This window comes from Thunnus maccoyii, chromosome 10, assembly GCF_910596095.1.
Source record: "Thunnus maccoyii chromosome 10, fThuMac1.1, whole genome shotgun sequence".
In the NCBI taxonomy this organism is placed as follows: domain Eukaryota; kingdom Metazoa; phylum Chordata; class Actinopteri; order Scombriformes; family Scombridae; genus Thunnus; species Thunnus maccoyii.
In genome coordinates, this window is record NC_056542.1 from 28666926 (window position 1) to 28684066 (window position 17141).

At 38.9% G+C, this 17141-nt stretch overlaps 3 protein-coding genes across 7 annotated transcripts in view; 1 reads left to right on the top strand and 2 right to left on the bottom strand.

Moving 5' to 3' along the window:
- Positions 1–526: 526 nt before the first annotated feature.
- On the top strand, positions 527–4347 carry si:dkey-29h14.10. Its single transcript, XM_042424235.1, has 5 exons — positions 527–677; positions 1713–1854; positions 2169–2204; positions 2727–2876; positions 3092–4347. Exons 1-5 carry the CDS (start codon positions 591–593, stop codon positions 3292–3294), a joined length of 618 nt encoding a protein of 205 aa, XP_042280169.1. The 5' UTR covers positions 527–590; the 3' UTR covers positions 3295–4347.
- A 92-nt stretch (positions 4348–4439) lies between these two features.
- LOC121905741 (dynein regulatory complex protein 9-like) lies at positions 4440–8320 on the bottom strand. 2 transcript variants are annotated; one of them, XM_042424233.1, is made up of 10 exons: positions 8236–8320; positions 7714–7842; positions 7499–7533; positions 7240–7362; positions 6966–7050; positions 6661–6813; positions 6472–6546; positions 5095–5226; positions 4903–4992; positions 4440–4789 (listed from the first exon to the last, which is right to left on the bottom strand). In XM_042424233.1, exons 1-10 carry the CDS (start codon positions 8248–8250, stop codon positions 4676–4678), a joined length of 951 nt encoding a protein of 316 aa, XP_042280167.1. In that variant the 5' UTR covers positions 8251–8320; the 3' UTR covers positions 4440–4675. The 2 variants fall into 2 exon arrangements, with proteins under 2 accessions (XP_042280167.1, XP_042280168.1); XM_042424234.1 differs by lacking the exon at positions 8236–8320 and having other exon boundaries at positions 7638–7729.
- A 1098-nt stretch (positions 8321–9418) lies between these two features.
- The window catches only part of spire1b (spire-type actin nucleation factor 1b), a 40332-nt gene continuing 32609 nt past the window's right edge, over positions 9419–17141 (bottom strand). For all 4 annotated transcript variants that reach the window (XM_042424318.1, XM_042424320.1, XM_042424319.1 and 1 more), the window contains 7 exons: positions 16961–17054; positions 16553–16695; positions 13978–14115; positions 13748–13818; positions 13625–13652; positions 13111–13400; positions 9419–11868 (listed from right to left, as the gene is read on the bottom strand). In XM_042424318.1, the coding sequence (XP_042280252.1) occupies positions 11613–11868; positions 13111–13400; positions 13625–13652; positions 13748–13818; positions 13978–14115; positions 16553–16695; positions 16961–17054 (1020 nt within the window). In that variant the 3' untranslated portion in view covers positions 9419–11612. The remainder of the gene's footprint in view (positions 11869–13110; positions 13401–13624; positions 13653–13747; positions 13819–13977; positions 14116–16552; positions 16696–16960; positions 17055–17141) is intronic.

Genomic DNA, 17141 nt, shown 5'->3' on the forward strand with positions numbered 1-17141 from the left:
TAAATTTTTATGTTCAACTAGGCTTTGAGGACAGCAAAATTGTACACGTGTAGTGTAATTTTCCCGTGTTGATACCTGCCTTCATGCCTGTTGCATCATTTCCTCCTCTTCATTCTGATGCCTCCTATGAGTGAACATCAGTTCAACTCATGTGCAACCAACTTAATGTGCTGTATTTTTAACGCGCCTAGACGTGGAAATAGGAGTTTACGAAGGCGGAATTGGTGGAAAAACAGATAGTCCAAAAATCTGTTTGAAATCAATAAATAAACTAACTTCATATTTAACAGGAAAATATCCTACTGTTGTGCCAGTCATTGACAAAAATATTCAGAGTCAGAGAGGGAAAAAATATATCAGTTTCTTGAACTACCTGTTGTTTATTTAATGTTTCATGTGTAGGTCCAAACATGTGAAATATCATGCAATAATCTGTAATTACTTTAAAGAGAAAGCTTACTAGAAGCTTCGGACGGAAAGCCCAAGTTACATTGCGCATGCGCCGAGTCGACCGGGGGGTTTTCTGAAAATTTCTGTATATCAGCCGGCTTTTTGTCTTCAACTTTAGTATAACGACCACTGCCACACGAATGATGAACACCTCTGACCCTCTAGCTCCGAGTCCTTTTATAAACAGCAATTTGACAAAAATGAAAGAAAGAACATCGTTTAATCAGGTGAGAATTGTTTTATTTTATTTTATTTTTCCATAATTAGCCTGCATCTATGAGTGAAATATGTCTGTGCATGTCTCTCTTCGATATGTCAATAAAGTTAATTGCCAGTAAAAGAACTGCATGAATTAAAAGTACATAAGTGTTATCAACTTGGTGTAGTTATAGTATAAAACCAAAAGTAGTGGTTTGGTCCCTCTGTGATATATTATTATATTTGACATCATTAGATTATTAATAGTGAAGCATCAGTGATCATGTGAGAAGTTTAGAGGGAAAAATCACTATTTGGTGGAGCTGTTAACAACTCATAGACATCTGAAATGTGACCCCGACTACACACTTCTTTTTGTAAGACGTCAAAAGCCAAAAAGGTTGGAAACCACTGGTTTCATCTTTAACAATGTGTTGTATTTTAAAAGCTTGTTATATTATCCATTGTGTCAAATCTTCATCCGAAAAGTAACTAAAGCTGTCAAATAAATGTAGAGGAGTAGAAAGTACAATATTTCCCTCTGAAATGTAGTGAAGTAGAAATATAAAGTAGCATCAAATGGAAATACTCAAGTACCTCAAAATTGTGCTTATGTACAGTATTTGAGTAAATGTACTTAGTTACTTTCCACCACTGTATACAGGACACATAGACTGTGGTTCAGTTCTCTAAGGTCCGTGGATAAAAATAAATACTCTAAATCTAATTTGGTTTTGTGATAAAATCTTTGACACAAACAATCCCTCATTTCTCTATATTGTTGGGTGTTGTTCACTAAAACTGTTTCCTGTCTAAAACTAGCTATAGGCAAGAGAAACTGCATGTGACCTAGAAAAACAGCCCTGAGTGGAAGGTGGGCCGGGGGTGTTAGCTACATTTGTGGTGTTGTGGTTTGTGAATGCCTCCTCTATTTTGAATGTCACCATTGCTGGGAATCACTATTGTACAGAAAAACTCAAGCCCAATAACACCACCCAGATAATGGCTCCCTGACACACACATACTGAAGCTAAAGCTGATCTTCTTTTGCTTCTTTCCTCCAGGTGATGAGCTGCAGAGCCTCCAGCATGTACAAAGTCATGCAGATGGTGCAGAAGATGGCGCAGAAAAGCTGCAGGAGAGCCTGCCAACTTTTCTGCTGCCCATTGGACAATCTGTTGTGTGAAAACATCACATGGTGCCCAGGTAAAATCAATGACCCAGATTGTCTCCACACAGAAATACACAATTAAAACAATAATTTAAGAAAAACCATGAACATCTGCATGTATATTTGCTGTGTTTTACAACAGTTATGCTGAATATCTTCCTTGTTATTTCATGTTTCTGTTATTTAATTGTTCAGTGTTCAGATTCAGACTGTAGCTTTGTTTCTCAAAGACATGACTGACACTTTATTTGCACATATATTTTCATATTGCCAGATAACCCACCACACATGCCAAAAGTCTGCCATTAGTGTAAATGTAATAATACCTCTCTTGCTGTCTTTAAAACAGAAAATCACCACCCTGCACAGGATAAAACTATACCAGGTAATTTGGACACAGAAGTCACAAGATAACTTCCACTTTTTCTATTTTTTTTTATCATTTATGTCCTCATATATCTATCTATCTATCTATCTATCTATCTATCTATATATAGATAGATAGATAGATAGATAGATAGATATAGATAGATAGATAGATATATGATATATATATATATATATATATATATATATATGTGTGTGTGTGTATGTGTGTGTGTGTGTGTGTGTGTGTGTGTGTGTGTGTGTATGATTGGGCTCTATCTAGATAGATAGATAGATAGATAGATAGATAGATAGATAGATAGATAGATTAGGTAAAACCCATTGAGGCTGGAAATCTCTTTTGCGGGGAGGGGTAACCTCACACTTACATACTCAACCTCACGGAGACTAAGTTTACTACGTATGTTCAGGAACTATAAAAAAACGTATTCTGACACATCGTGCTGTTACATCACTCTGGAACAATAACTTCCCTTTCTCATATTCTCTTCCCTTTTTCCCCTTTCTCTCTCATGAACAGTGAGTCTCCGGAACCCGCCGCCGTCTACAATTTTGATTGTTAACATCAGCAACTCCACCTTGATTGACTGCGTCATCGGGAACGACACCTACCCATCTGCAGTGGCAGAAAATCAGCCTCTAATGCAGGAATCTGAGCTCCAAATGCATGGTGGGTAACAGTCAAACCTATTTTACAGCATTTTTCTAGGGATGTGAAGCACTTTAGCTGCCACTTAAAGTACTATGCTATGCAGTATTATGTTTTGTAGTATTACTATTACTGCAGTGCAGCCGTCACACATGTGTCTAAACATGTCACAGCACTCAAACTATTTTTACTGCTCAGGACTAGTAAAAAACATCCACTTTGTTCATTTGTTACAGATCACATGAGGTGCAGCTGCAGCTGTGGACAGCAGGGAGCAGCACAGACCTCTGCTGTTCCTCCTCCTCCTCCTCCTCCATCAGCAGAGCCTCAGAGCATCAACATCCACAGCTCTAATCTCAGCTGCGTCATCATCGGAGACAATAACTATATGCAGGTGGACAAGACCCGCTTGATGGAATCTGAGGAAACACACATGTGAGGCTGTAGCCGCACACAAAGCTGACACTACACATTCTAGCAACACTTTGTCATTCGGTAGGATAACCAAAGTAACTGAAACTCAGTATTAGGAGACATTGTGAATTGGTCACCCTTTGGATTGGTCTCAGTGTCAGTTCTGCTTTGACTCAGCCTTTAGATGGGTTTCAGCCACTACCCAACTGTGTGTGTTTGCACGTACTGATTTAAAAACATAACTACAGCTAATTGCGGCCGACTAAGTGTCGCAAGATTTTCAGTACGCAGAAACAAACGTCAGCTCTCCAAACCATACCCTAAAAAGATCCTCTTCAGTCAAAGGCTTTCCTGTTTTGCAATGCCGGGCCTTCTGCTTCTCTGTCAGATATGAGGACATTAAGGTGGAAGCAACTGGAATTTTTACTATATCAATTTCCTACATGGATGAGTCATCCCTCTATGATCATATTTCTTTCTTTCTTTCATTATTTATTTATTTATTTATTCATATATTTATTTATTTATTTATTTATTTATTTTATATCTCCTAGCATAAGCAGCATAAGCATTGGCTATTCTTCCTGGGGTCCACCAATTAACAATAAAATAAACAAACAAACAATAAAAAAGTACATACAGAAGAGAAACAAAAGTGTCATCCTTTCAACAGGATATGAAACCAAACACAAATAATTAATCAATCACAATTCCTCAAGAATTCATAGCAAACTTGATTTTTTTCCCCTTCATATTAATAGTCATCCTTGTCTGATGACATCCTTAAATTGTATATTTAGCCCTCCCACACTTTTACACGTTTAATTCCAAGAAGAAGGGTATTTAAAAACATGATCTGTCAGTAATCAATGGTCCAGTGTTCTGATATACTGGATGGATTTTTGTATTGTGTAAATGCATCAACAAACAGTATTAAAATACTGTGGCTGTGGCTGAAATCGTTATCATGTGAAGGTGTTGACTTGTATAAAAACGTATGGCCTATGGTCATTTACAGTAGACTACGTAGTAGTGTTCATTGTTGGAAGTCATTTTGATTTCTTGCGTTTGTATATTTTAATTTGTTTACTGTGATGAAATGACTTTTTGACCTTTTTGTTCAGGTTATACTGTACATAAAATATGAAAAAATCTTTTGAGTCAAGGTGCTACTTTTGCTGATATGTTTATATATGATATGATGCTGATATGCTCCATGTTACCTTCACATAGTGTACCACTTTTCTTGTTCTTCTTAAACATTGTACGGGATTGCTTTAGTTTTGGTGTAAACTGTATGTTTGAAATGACAAAAAACATGCTTTTACATTTTTAGTTATTTTTTAAATTATTGTTGTTAAATTAAATACATTTTTTGAATGTCACAAAGCAGTGTTGGAGAGAAGTCATTTCTTCTTCTTCTTTCCTTCCTTCTTCTTCTTGCCTTTCTTGCCCTCCTCTGCTTTTTTAAAACTGCCGAGGCCTCTGCGCACCATGCAGCCTCTCCACCAGGCCTGCATCTGCAGGGTCAAAGGTCACAGGTGATAAATAACCCAACACAACAGTGGATCAGACAGAGCACGAAACATGTTAGTAAGGCTCATGGATCTGTGTCCTAATTGGATGTTATTACCTTGGTAGCAGCTCTGGCCTCTGCTTGCTGTTGGCGCAGTTTCTCCTGCTCCTCCCTGTCCTCCACCACCATCTGCTCCATCTCCCTGTACTGAACACACATCAGCATCTCATTAATGTTCATCTAATAGTGACTGTGCATCCTGTTCAGCACCTGTTCACTGTGTCTTGTTCAACATGGTGAGCTGTTCACCTTCCTCCTCATCTCCATCAGTTTGTCCAAAATCACCGTTCTTTTGCAGCGCACATTGTTGAGCTGCTGCTCCTTCTCCTGCAGCATCTGCTTCGTGCGCTGCTGCCACTGCTGCAGCTGCTGCTGCAACTCCTGATCAACAACAACAACAACAACAAGATTAGTTGCTGCTGCAGTGCTAACATAATAATAGTAGCTTAATAAGAATCCAGCTGAACTGTAACTTGCTGCGTGCCAAGTTGAACCTGACTGTAGAAATGAGCACAGATGCAGCTGAGCCACAACTAAACTGGATGTACTGGGGATTCAGAGGAACATTGCATTAATGATGCTGTACATTCATAACTCACTGAAAATGGTATTTAGGAAAACTGGTTTAAGCTTTCTGCTTTCAGTGGAACAATATACAGTGTGTTTTTAATATAGATATACTCTAGTTACACTTTTGATTAACACAAAAGCAATTTTTTATCAATCCATCCTTTTATACAAATGTAAAACATATCACGGATGATTTTTCCCCAGCAGTAATAACTCTACACTCTACTGTAGAATCAAATCTGCAGAATCTGTGAAATATATTAGCTTACATTGAAATTTCAACTGGAATTGGTCCCACAATACTGCTTACAATAAGTGACTTACAATCTCAGGTGACCACACAATTGATGTGTCTCACCTGCCTAATGACAAATTTATTGCATGTCCTCCTAGCAGATGCTGGACTTGTGTCTACTTGCTATGAAATGGCCTCCTCATTCTGTCAGATATGGTCAGATGTGGTGATATTGGTGTCAAAATGAAATGATGCAGAAGTGACACCTTTTAAATGATACAATTACATCAGTCACAACTGGTGATAGTGTTGCTTTCATGGTTAAAGATTTGAACTTTTAGATATTAATAATTGAGCTGTGTGGGAGAAGCACAGCTGTTATTAATAGCATTAACGATGACTGGCTTTGCTCCATTCAAGTGTCCCAGTAAGCCATGACAGTGTGACAGTGAGCCAGCATGAACAATACCAGGACCTTGAAACTGAAGCAGCTAAATGGATTTCAGCCATCATTCATTTTACTATTTACACCTGTGCTTTTCCTACTGTGATATGTCAAAATGTCCTCCATGAAACAATCCTATTACACTCAAGTCTAGTCTTAGTTAAATTATGTCTGTAGACCTGTAGTGGCATTTAGGTGATTTCTACACAATACAACATCTGGGTTTTAACTGAACCACAAGTGCACTTAAACCACAGCCACGTCATTTTGTTACACCTAAACCTTAAACTGCAGCTAAGCCAATACCAGACAAGCAGCCCCAAGAGCAACAATTACATAACAACAATGGTCAGATGTTATTAATTGCTGTACCAACCTCATGTCGATTCTGCAGAAATTTGTGCGACTCCTCATGAATTCTCACCTCCTCCTTAAACTGTTTTTTCAGCAGCTGAGAAAGAGAGCAGAGGACATCCTTTGGACTACATTGAACTCTAACTATCTCTAACCTAAATGGAGATTTGTTACTTTGAAAGTGTAACCCACACTGGACTGTTGGACCCACCTCCAGCTGGTCTTCTAGCAGCTTCTCAGCTTGGCTCGTCTCTTTTTCTGTCTTCTGGAACTGCAGCTCAAAGTCCTTCTCCACAAGCTTATTCTTGTTTTTTGTCTTCGATGGCTGCTCTTTCAGCTTTTGTGTCAGGTCTTTGGTGAGCTGCTGCATGTCATGAGGAGAGGGGAAAGTATTGTGCGTTTGATTTTGTACTCAATTAAAGGGTCAGTTCACCCCAATTAAAAGATTCTCACTCACCCCTAACAACCACTAATGTGGACAGTTTTTAGTTCTTGGATTTGCTTTCAGTGTCTCACCTTCAGTTTCTCAATTTTCTGTTGGAGCTCCTCTTCTTGCCTCTGTACATATTGTTTTCTACGCTCCAGCTCTCTCTTTGTCTCTCTGACAGCGAGACATTCACATTAATGATACAACACAGACTTCCTTGCTTTCTTTCTTCTACACCCCTGTAACACCCCTCTGTTCTCAGAAATCACACCACATTGTTTCCAGTAAATTTACTTTTCCAGTTATGTACTCTTATTATGATTAAGATTAGTGTTATTGTTTCCATATAATGTAGTAAGGAACCTTCTCATGTTCTCAGCCATCTTCTTCTGCTCCGCTTCCTCCACCACTTGCAGCAGACAGCTGAAACTCTGCTTTTCCTCCAGCTCTAAATATAACTTGGACACCTGCTGTGATATATATTGACTGCAGAGAGGAGGGGGGGGGGCAGGCAAAGGCAGAATCACACTCTGACTGAAGACTAAATCATACTCAAATTTATGATTTAAAAATCCTATCAACAAAGCCAAATTTAGTCAACACAGTAGCTGTCTGTACTCACCAGTCTCGTTTCAGCTTGGTCACTCTGGCTTCCTCCTAAACACACACACACACACATTTAATACAGTATTTTAGTCAATACATTTTTTTTACACTGAGTTAATGAAATGGAAAATAATCTGTAATAAAAACATTCACACCATCATCAGATCAAAGCAGCAGACAGCAGCTGTCTGCCAGCAGCTGTCTGACAGATGTTCCTCACAGTAAAGTCACCTGTGCTGCTGCACTGCTGCGCTCCCTGCTCATCTGCACTGTCAGAGCATGCCCCAGTATGTCCAACTGGTCTGAACAATCCTCCAGTACAGCTGCCAGTCTGAGACTCTGAATCCGGGACAAAGACATCTGTCGGACGCAGTAGTGAGAAAGAATTATTCAGATTTTACGGAAAGACCAGTGAGTTTCACACTGTGATTTTCATGTAGGTGCAGGCAAGGTACCATCCCAACTTGGGAACTTGTGACGTGCATTTACATTTCCCAAGTTTTGACATAGCTTTAATAGCTAATTAAAATGCTGAATTTACTATTTTCAGACTATAAATAGAACTGCTGTATTTCATAAGGCACGTGGTTTCATCATTAACCAAAGTATCATCAAACTAGGAGATATTTACAATGGCGTCTGGTGTAGTGAACAGTTAAGAACATTACTGTAACTGTAGCACGGTATTAACTTTCCATTTCAAGTCACAGGAAGAAACAATATCAACTGTAAGAGATAAAAACAGTCACTCACTTCACTTCTCTCCATAGCAATCACAAAACATAGTTTATCCTTGTAAAACACAGCAACTGTTAGCCCGAAAGCTTGACAGTTTACATGTTACTATGGTAACGCAGCCTTTGGGCTTGTTGTTTTTTTGTTATTTTTTGCAACTTTATTGAAACAGAAATAACATGACATGACAGACAGCAGTACTGGGTGTATAAAAAAGTTTCAATATATACAAAAATTAAAAGTCTGAAAAAGGACAACAGAATGATGTATGGATGGATGAACAGTTTCTAGATGTTCAGCCCATATATTCTTGCGGTCACTTTCATTACCGTGCTGCCTGTATTCAAAATTCATGCACTGATTTCATTTGATAGATGTCTGTCTTTTAGAGAGCCGTGTCCAACCCTCCACAGCTGTATTTACTCACTTTATTCTCTTATTTATTTTTGACACATACAGTATATATAAGACCAATCTGGTTTAGGTACCTCTTCCATCATTTTTATTTCTCATTTGTACATATATGTAATTATGTGCATACAAATGAGCAATAAAAATGATGGAAGGTGAGCTTTATATGTGTGTGAGTGTGTGTGTGTTAAAGTTAAAGATTCCCTCCAGTCATGTAAAAGCCATATAAAATAAAATAAAACTCTGCTTGGGACAATGATATGTGTCTGATATGGTTTTTCCACAAAAAATGATAATTGCCACTTTTAAATCCTTAAGATGGCCTCTACTCCTTCTCTTTCATTAAAAGTTCCAGAATCTATTAATATGCAAATATTTTTCATTTCAGAAGTTTAACTGCTGGATACAAGATGTCTCCTGCTTCACTGAAAAGTCCATTCTCAGGGTTTGTGCACTGGAGGCTTGAAGTTTCCACAACACACTTGTGTAAGTTGCATACCGGACCCGGATTGGCTTTCAAACTAGTTGTGTTGTCACAAATCCTGCTTGTAGACCCACCCCTAAAAACAAGATTTTCAATGAGATCAGAGAAACGTTCCACCTTCAGCAGATGATTTAAGGCCACTTTTCCAGCCAATGACAGTATTTAGAGGATCTCTCCTGGGTCTCAGGTCTTCATATTCTGACCTACTTGGAGACACATTGGAAGCTGTTCCGAGAGGGAAAAAATCTTTTTGAAAATACAGTTTGAAATAAAAGACAAAGAAGATACAGAGACTTTGGTCAGGTATTGCATCAGTGTTTATTGATGTAGTCATCATTTGTCGCACTCTCTGCAAGGAGTTACAGCTTGAAGGTAATACTGACTGAAGGTATAAAGCTACACCGTAGTACATGCATGATGCTGTCACACTGTGAGGTTTCTTCTGTGGACGTCCCACTCCTCCCCTTCACTATTACCTGAACACACTGTACTAGGATAGTATTTTCTCTCAGAGACACAGATCTACAGCAGTCTCTGTCGATATATCATCGAGGCAACACAGATCTCATCTACGAACAAACCCTTAGAAAGAAAGTATGTACAGTAACAGTAGATGACTGTTCAACATATGAGTGTGACCATGAAAGGCATTTTTAAGGCAGAAACATCTTGGGAGGAAGATGAGGAATGTGATGTACAATAAAACACATATCCAGGCCACATGTCAGGTATTTCTTCTTACCTATGAGACTCTGGATGACAAAGGAAAATCATAAAGGCATTATATTATGACTTATTGTACGTGTCGAACAGCAGAGCAGGACAGTATGTTTCTTTTTGTTGTTGACTGTACAGTGACCTGGGTTTCTTTAACTGTACATCTGTACAAAAACATGAAAATTAGACATTTTATTCTTATCATTATTCACACGATGCAAACACAAGTCAGGAACTTAATGTAGTAAAAACCGAAGTAAATATACTATAGAATATTTATTTGACATGATGCTAATTGCTCCTTTTGAAGTAATATCTTCAAATCCAAGCAAAGAGTTCACTATGTACTTGTCAACTCAAAATTACATTTAAAAATGCAAAAATTAAAAGGCAAGTCTGAAATATCCTACACATAGCGTTGCAGGCCATTATGTTTCCGTCCCTGCTTCTGTGCACATCTGAGTGATGCAAGTAAATAATGGTTGTAAATGAACATATAGTATGAATATATGGTTAGAAATTGTGCTTTAAAAGCCCTGAAAACCTATTTTCTCAACCAGTTCCATGTGAACGCAACTTCTCTGTCAAAGTTACAGTTTTTGTTATTTCACATGAGAGATTTCTGTATTTTTTCTGGTGCTCTTGTCACTGGTTTGAATTGGGCAGGGCTGGAAACAGCTGGAAACATGTGATGTCATGTATTTTCATGCACCAATCATAACTGTTAACAGACCACTGTCAATCAAATCTGATCAAACCACATCCACACAGTCCTGATGAAGCAGATTAGCTGACTTCTTAAGAATGTATGAACTTTAAATTTTAGTGTGGCTTATTTTGACATGAATATTTAATCTATATAGAGAAATTCCTAAGATTTGAAAGCACATTTTCAGGAGTAATAATAAGCAGGGGTCAGTCCAGTTTGTTACATCATTTTGTTGCAAGACCGCTGCAAACATACATCAGGGGAAAAGACTTTTGGGGGGTAAAGGGGCTAACAAAGAGATGAGACATTATTTGGCACTAAACCTGCATAAAAACAGATGATTTTCTCAATGTGGTGTAATCTGTGGTGATAAAACTTATATGTTGGGAAACTTTACCCCTGATTCCCCCCACAAAAACAGAAGCATGCCTTCAGGTGTGCTTGGTAAAGGGGAACATGGGGGGAAAGCCTCAAACTGGGGATGACTTTTCATTGAACAATCATTTACTGTACAGACAAGTGTATAAAAAACTAAATAAAAAATTAAAAACCCATACAGCTTAATATTCCACATCTTATTGTCACGCTTCGCAACATGATTTCTCTGCAGGCCTTGTGTCTCCTGCAGTGTCAGTGCCTGAGGGAGTCAAACACACATCAGTCTTCTGTCTTGTGCTTATTGATTTTAATGTGAGTTGGGGTGGACCACGCTGTTGTGCCATAAGAGGGGAGGGAAGTCATTCCATTTTGAGGCATTGTCATTAGTCATCAGCTCAGTTCTTGTCTTTTTCAAAAGTCTGTGAGCAGAGATTAAATGATCATCTATGATATGATAAAAAAAATGATTGGTAGATCTACATTATGCTGTTGTCTGGAGGAGCTGTACATGATGATCAGGACACAGCAACAAAAACCACACTGTCCACCACAGAGGTTCATATCAGCCATGCTGACAGCTTTATCTGACTTAAGTATACAGTACATGTACAGTAAGATCATATCCAGAGTTGAGTCTTTATATAATTCTGCCATTGGAGCTGGAAGCAGTCAGAGAGACAGATAGAGAGAAGCAGTTTAGATCTCCTTGATTGTTCGTTCAGAGGGCCGGTACTCCTCCCTTCCTTTAGGGGAGGACATGTAGAAGGACTGGGTCTTGCGTTTTAAGCGAGCCCGCTTGGTGGCCAGAGACAGACTGTGCTTGCTGGAGGCGATAATGTCAGAGATGAACTTCTTGCAGTCCACACACACCTCCATGGTGGCCCAGTCCTCCGTCAGCTCAGAGGGAAGCTCTAGTTCTTCATGAGACTTTAAAGAGCCGTGCTTCGAAAACCTAAACAGAACAGAAACAATTGTGCCTTTTGAAAATACATCCATTGTATTGATTTGGAGGAATAAATCTCGTAGACAGATATCTCAGAACCTGAGCAACTGAAACCAAAACTATCTGCATAGCTAGATACCACTGGGGTGTGAAATATATATGTGCCACTAAATCACTCCAAATGCTGCAACTGTCAAAACATACACAAAAGGTGCAATCACAAACAATGAAGGAAATGCAAACCCAAACACAGAACTGTGCAGCAGGAGAAGAAACATGGGGTTGTAGAGAAATGCTGTACAAGAGGGTGGCAGCATAATCAAAGTGACATTGAACTAAAATAATCATTTAACATGGCTTGTAAGAATATTAGGATGTTGACATGCCAACTGTAAGCATGTGTAATATGCTGATGTTTGCAAAATCTATACCTTAGTACTGCTGCGGCTGACAGATTACAGTTGGTGTTGACAAAGTGTAGCTATGACTATGTACACCTGAGGCCGACAGAGTGAAAGAATAACAAATGTGGCTCCCTAAATATCCATCCAACAACTTTAATTTTTGGTGTGCAATGAGAATGACAGACTCACTACTTTTGTGGCAGTAGACTTATAGTCTTTGTGTCTTTTACTGGCTCTATTTATCTTCCAACTGATTAGTTTTTCTATTTTTTTGGTGTTACATGTTTAAACATTTATCTGTTTCCTATGTCCCCCATAAAACATTTCATATTTTCCACTCAAACATCTCCAAATTGACCTCCGTGTTCATATCAGAACGAGATGAACATACTGTATCTATCGGATACTTCAATGGCGAAACGTTGTGTGCAACAAGCACGTCATTACTTCCTGATCTTGAAATAGTACTTTCATCCACTAGATGTCAGTAACAGTTTTCTGAAAGTCCAAAGATGCAAACTGTATGTGTCATCCAGGTGAGGAGGACAGGTTGTCCCCAAGCAGCAACTACCATGACTGAACGCCTTCACTGTTTGTATTTGTCTTCATATTTTCATTTCATGATTAGGAGCACATGTATGTGCTTTTTACACTTTGAATATTCTTGAGTATTTGCAGCATTTAGAGCACATTTCTATAAATACTTATGCTTTTACTCTTATAAGTGTTTTGATTTCACGGGCTACCATACATATATCAAACAAATTTCCTACAGCAGAGATAATCTGCATTATCTTTATCCACATCAGGACATAAGAGACTGAACAGTGCTGCCTGGTGATCTTACTTGGACATGGTCTTGTGAATGCTTTGGCGCCGTGGGCTGCTGGAGGATTTCTCTGATTTAGCTGCTGCTGCTCCGGAAGCTTTTCCAGCTCCTTTAGATGCTCCTGTTGTTGCTTCTTTCAAAGAAGGGGACGCTGCAGCTCCTCCCGCTGCTGACGGCCTCGGCTCTCCAGCCACAGAGAGTCCCTGTCCTACAGCAGACATGGCATTTATCCTGTCCCTGGGAAGAGTGTTTGTTGAACCGATGGAGTAAATGGGCAAGCTGGAATAGGGTTTGGAAGGCAGCCGCATCTGTTAGAAAGAGAAGGAATGAATGTAAATAAGTAGCCTTTTTTGAAACCTCAGATGTTGTAACTTCACTTCTAAATTCAGAGAGATGTTAGGTTTTTAGATTTCAAGTTGCTTCTTAATACAGATTAATGATGCAAAAAAGGGGAGGTATCTTTGACAGCATCAGGAATACAATAAGACTGTAATAATGTTTTAACTGATCCAATTAATTCTATATGACTTACCTTTTTGCAGCACTGTGAACACACAGGCCTGAAAAGAGAAAAGAAGTGGTGAATGAAAGCAATTTTTTTTCTTAGATGATCTGAATAATTAATATTGAATCTAAGATGCAGAAGTTGTTTTACTTTTTGCAAAACTGGCAGATGTAGGACCAGGTGAAAAGGGAAAACCTTTTGGTTCGACAACAGAAGCAAAGCTGCAAGAGAAAATAGGAAGACATTCGACTCAAACAAAAATAAATGAATGCAAACATTAAACATATTTGTTATAATGTATTGAACAAAATAAATCTTTCAGAGTTTTATACTGTAAACAGTGTGATACAAGCAACATGTTTCATAAAGGAGGATGTTACCTTTCCCTTCTTCATAGCATTGTAGATATCTTTATACTGCTGGAACTTCTCCAGCTCTGCCTTAACCAGTACCTGTCGGATGTGCATCACCTCCTCCACCGTCAGAGACAAGCACTCTACAGGGAAACAGAACTCCTCCTGCAAATACACACACACACACATATAAACACACAAGTACAGACACACAACAGTGAGTGACCTTGGCAACAGCCGGTTCAACACAGTGTTTATCATTCAGCACACACACAGCTGCCCCTCTGCACCTTTCAGAGAAGCCTGTGTGGGATCAGGCTCCATTTGGGTCATTAAAATGTTCTCATTATTCTGTGAAGAAAACAGCAGATTCAGAGAGGGCTCGTGATGTGTAAACAACCTGAGTGATGGGAAAACATGGTTCCAGCAGGGAACTGATTTTCTCTTAAAGTACCATTTCAGCGTGACTGGATTTTTCTTTTTTTTTTTTTACCATCTCAATATTTTCTGTAACCATTTATACCGAAGTACAATGTTTTATTATCGTAGAGAATATGTAGTGTTTCCCTTTGATATAGTTTCTTCTGGATAAATATTCTGAAACTGTCTAAACACTAACTCTCAGTAAAGAGGAAGACAAAATATTTGAGCCATAATTGTGTATTAATGGTTTTAATTGATGATTATTGCTGGTGGAAGCATTGTGCTTTGGTTTGTGTGTTGGCATGACTGGGTATTGATTGAATGTTGGCAGGTCAAAAACCTACTTTCAGAGAACATCAGTTGGTTTATAATAATAAAAAGATTACTGGGACTTCTTTTTAAAGGGGAGTGCCACTGATTCTACACACATATATATACTAATACAGTGTAATGTGTCCCACACCAGCTGTCCGACACTACCACAGTGACTTATATAAAAAAAATGACATCTAGAAAGCATCAGCACATTTTTGTGTGAATTGGTGTGTTTTCTATTGCTATCTAAGTTGCTGAGATACTTAAAGATCCCCTCCAGATATATTTTATGACGTACAAGTGTTCTTCTTTGAATAGTAATTTGTGTCTGCTATGATTTTTCCACAAAAAAAGTTAGAAACCTTGTTAGCTGTTGTTTCATTACCTTGTTAGAAATTCTTAAAACAATATCTCCTTCTTCTCCCCCACTGAAAAATCGAGATTATTATAGAATATGCAGATATTGTTCATTTCACATCAAGTTTCACATCACACTTGTGTAAGTTGCATACTAGTTCTGATGTCACAAATCATGCTCGTAGGTACACGTCAGGGGGGTAGATCTTGTTGGTAAACTCAGATTTAAGTTGAGCACATACATCAGTCTGCACAGTGACGATCAAACATCAGTCAAGTAACAGAAAGCAAAACACATTTTTGAGTGGAGGGGGACTTTAACATCTACCCTCCTGTCATTAGGGTGTGGTACAGCCTAAAGTAGGAGGATGACTGGAGTGGTGTAAGCAGCATCAATACAGTATACATCCATTTGTTATCACATGACCAAAGTTCCAAACTTAGGTCACATGATAACAACTGAGCAAACTGTGAGATGCAGGTGAAAACTCTGGAAAAAAAACTATGGACCTTGTGTCAAGAATGAACATTGAACAACATCCAATACTAAAAAATGTTTTATATATATATATATATATATATATCTGGTGTGTATAGTGCCAAAGATAAACCTAAATACGGAGGTCAACATCAGATATTGTATTATAAATGCATCCAACCACCAGCAAACTAACAATTTAGTTATTTTTTCTATGCTAGAGCAGATTTAAATGAATTAGCTGTAGCTACCTATTTGTGTTTGAGTGTTAAACTGTTATGCAAAGCAGTGAAGTGTTAAACACACTTTCACCATCACCTAGAGCAGCCTGTTCTAGATGAATTATCTCTAATGAAGCGGGAAGCATTAGGAGAGGACGGGTGGCTACAGGTACTATGCCAGGACGGACTGGGGGAGACTGGCAAACCTTGGCTGACTCTCTTCCACTGATGTAAATGCTCCTGCACAGAGCAAAAACTGCCTTCATCAACCCCAACACAAACGCCTCGATAGGGTGGTAGCTCCGCAAAGGGTGGAGAATGGAGGGAGAAGGGTGCAGGTGGGGGATCCAGGAACGAAATGAGGCTATCATCCCGACCTGAACGAGACAAGGTTAAGGTGTGTTGTGTGGGGGAGAGGAAGAGAAGGATCCCTGCAGTTTGACCAGGAGATAAAGTGAGCATACTGGGTGGATTTGTTGATGGAAAAAGTAGAGGGAGGAAATCAAGAAACAGGCAAGCTGCACACATAAAATGATAAGAGACATGACAGTGAGTGTTTCTTTTCTTTGCAGATCCTGATGCTCGGCTTATCTCTTCACTTCTCCCTCTGTTTTTTCTCTCTTATTAAGTTACTGCACAGGATCTGAGTGGCTGTTGCTGGTTTAAAACCTTCCCAGATCACACTGCCCTCAGAAAGTCCACAAAAAAACAATACCTTTAACCCTGTCTCTTTTTGTCCAAAAACGTGTGAGACATAAACCAGAGTATTCTTCAACTGCGGATGTGTGCGGAAAGTTGTGTGACTCACCAGAGACTTAGAACTCTGTTTGGAGGGTGGCTGAAACTGTCGGACATTGGTTGGGGTTTCCTTCTCAATGGAGTGTCTTCTCTGGGAGGTCTGACGCCTCTCTGGCTGGGGTGTAGAGGAGATTGGGAGGAACAGTGGGGGAGCTGGTGTTCACAGTCAGAGGACAAGCAGAGAAAACCAGAAAGAGAGATGGGAGAGAGAAGAAAATTTGACTTGGTTTATTTGCTAAATGGAGGGAATCAATTGATTGGTGAACTCAGGGCTCAAATACTTCTCATCACAAAGAATACAACAAAGAAAAACAGGGCTGACAAGGCCGTGAAATTAAAACTCATCGATCACTGTCTGTCTAGTTAAGGAGGTGACTGAGCTGTGACAGGGGAGTGGAAAAAATAATTCCTGACTCACTTTTCTTCCCGAGCGCAGACTCTGGGGATGTATCATCCATCAAAGACGTAGCCACACTGGAGTTGCTTGCTGATCTGCGCCCAACAATCTCATCCTGAACATATATAAATATATATATATATATAGATATAGATATATATATATATATAGATATATGGAATATTCAAGCACTTCAATCATT

Excerpts from the sequence above, each read along its gene's own strand:
- si:dkey-29h14.10 (XM_042424235.1), top strand. The coding sequence starts at position 591 with ATGATGAACACCTCTGACCCTCTAGCTCCGAGTCCTTTTATAAACAGC. Across the intron at positions 1,855-2,168 it reads AAACATCACATGGTGCCCAG|AAAATCACCACCCTGCACAG; the intron begins GTAAAATCAATG and ends TCTTTAAAACAG. Across the intron at positions 2,877-3,091 it reads ATCTGAGCTCCAAATGCATG|ATCACATGAGGTGCAGCTGC; the intron begins GTGGGTAACAGT and ends CATTTGTTACAG.
- LOC121905741 (XM_042424233.1), bottom strand. Across the intron at positions 7,363-7,498 it reads ACCAAGCTGAAACGAGACTG|TCAATATATATCACAGCAGG; the intron begins GTGAGTACAGAC and ends TCCTCTCTGCAG. Across the intron at positions 6,814-6,965 it reads AGAAAATTGAGAAACTGAAG|CAGCTCACCAAAGACCTGAC; the intron begins GTGAGACACTGA and ends CATGACATGCAG.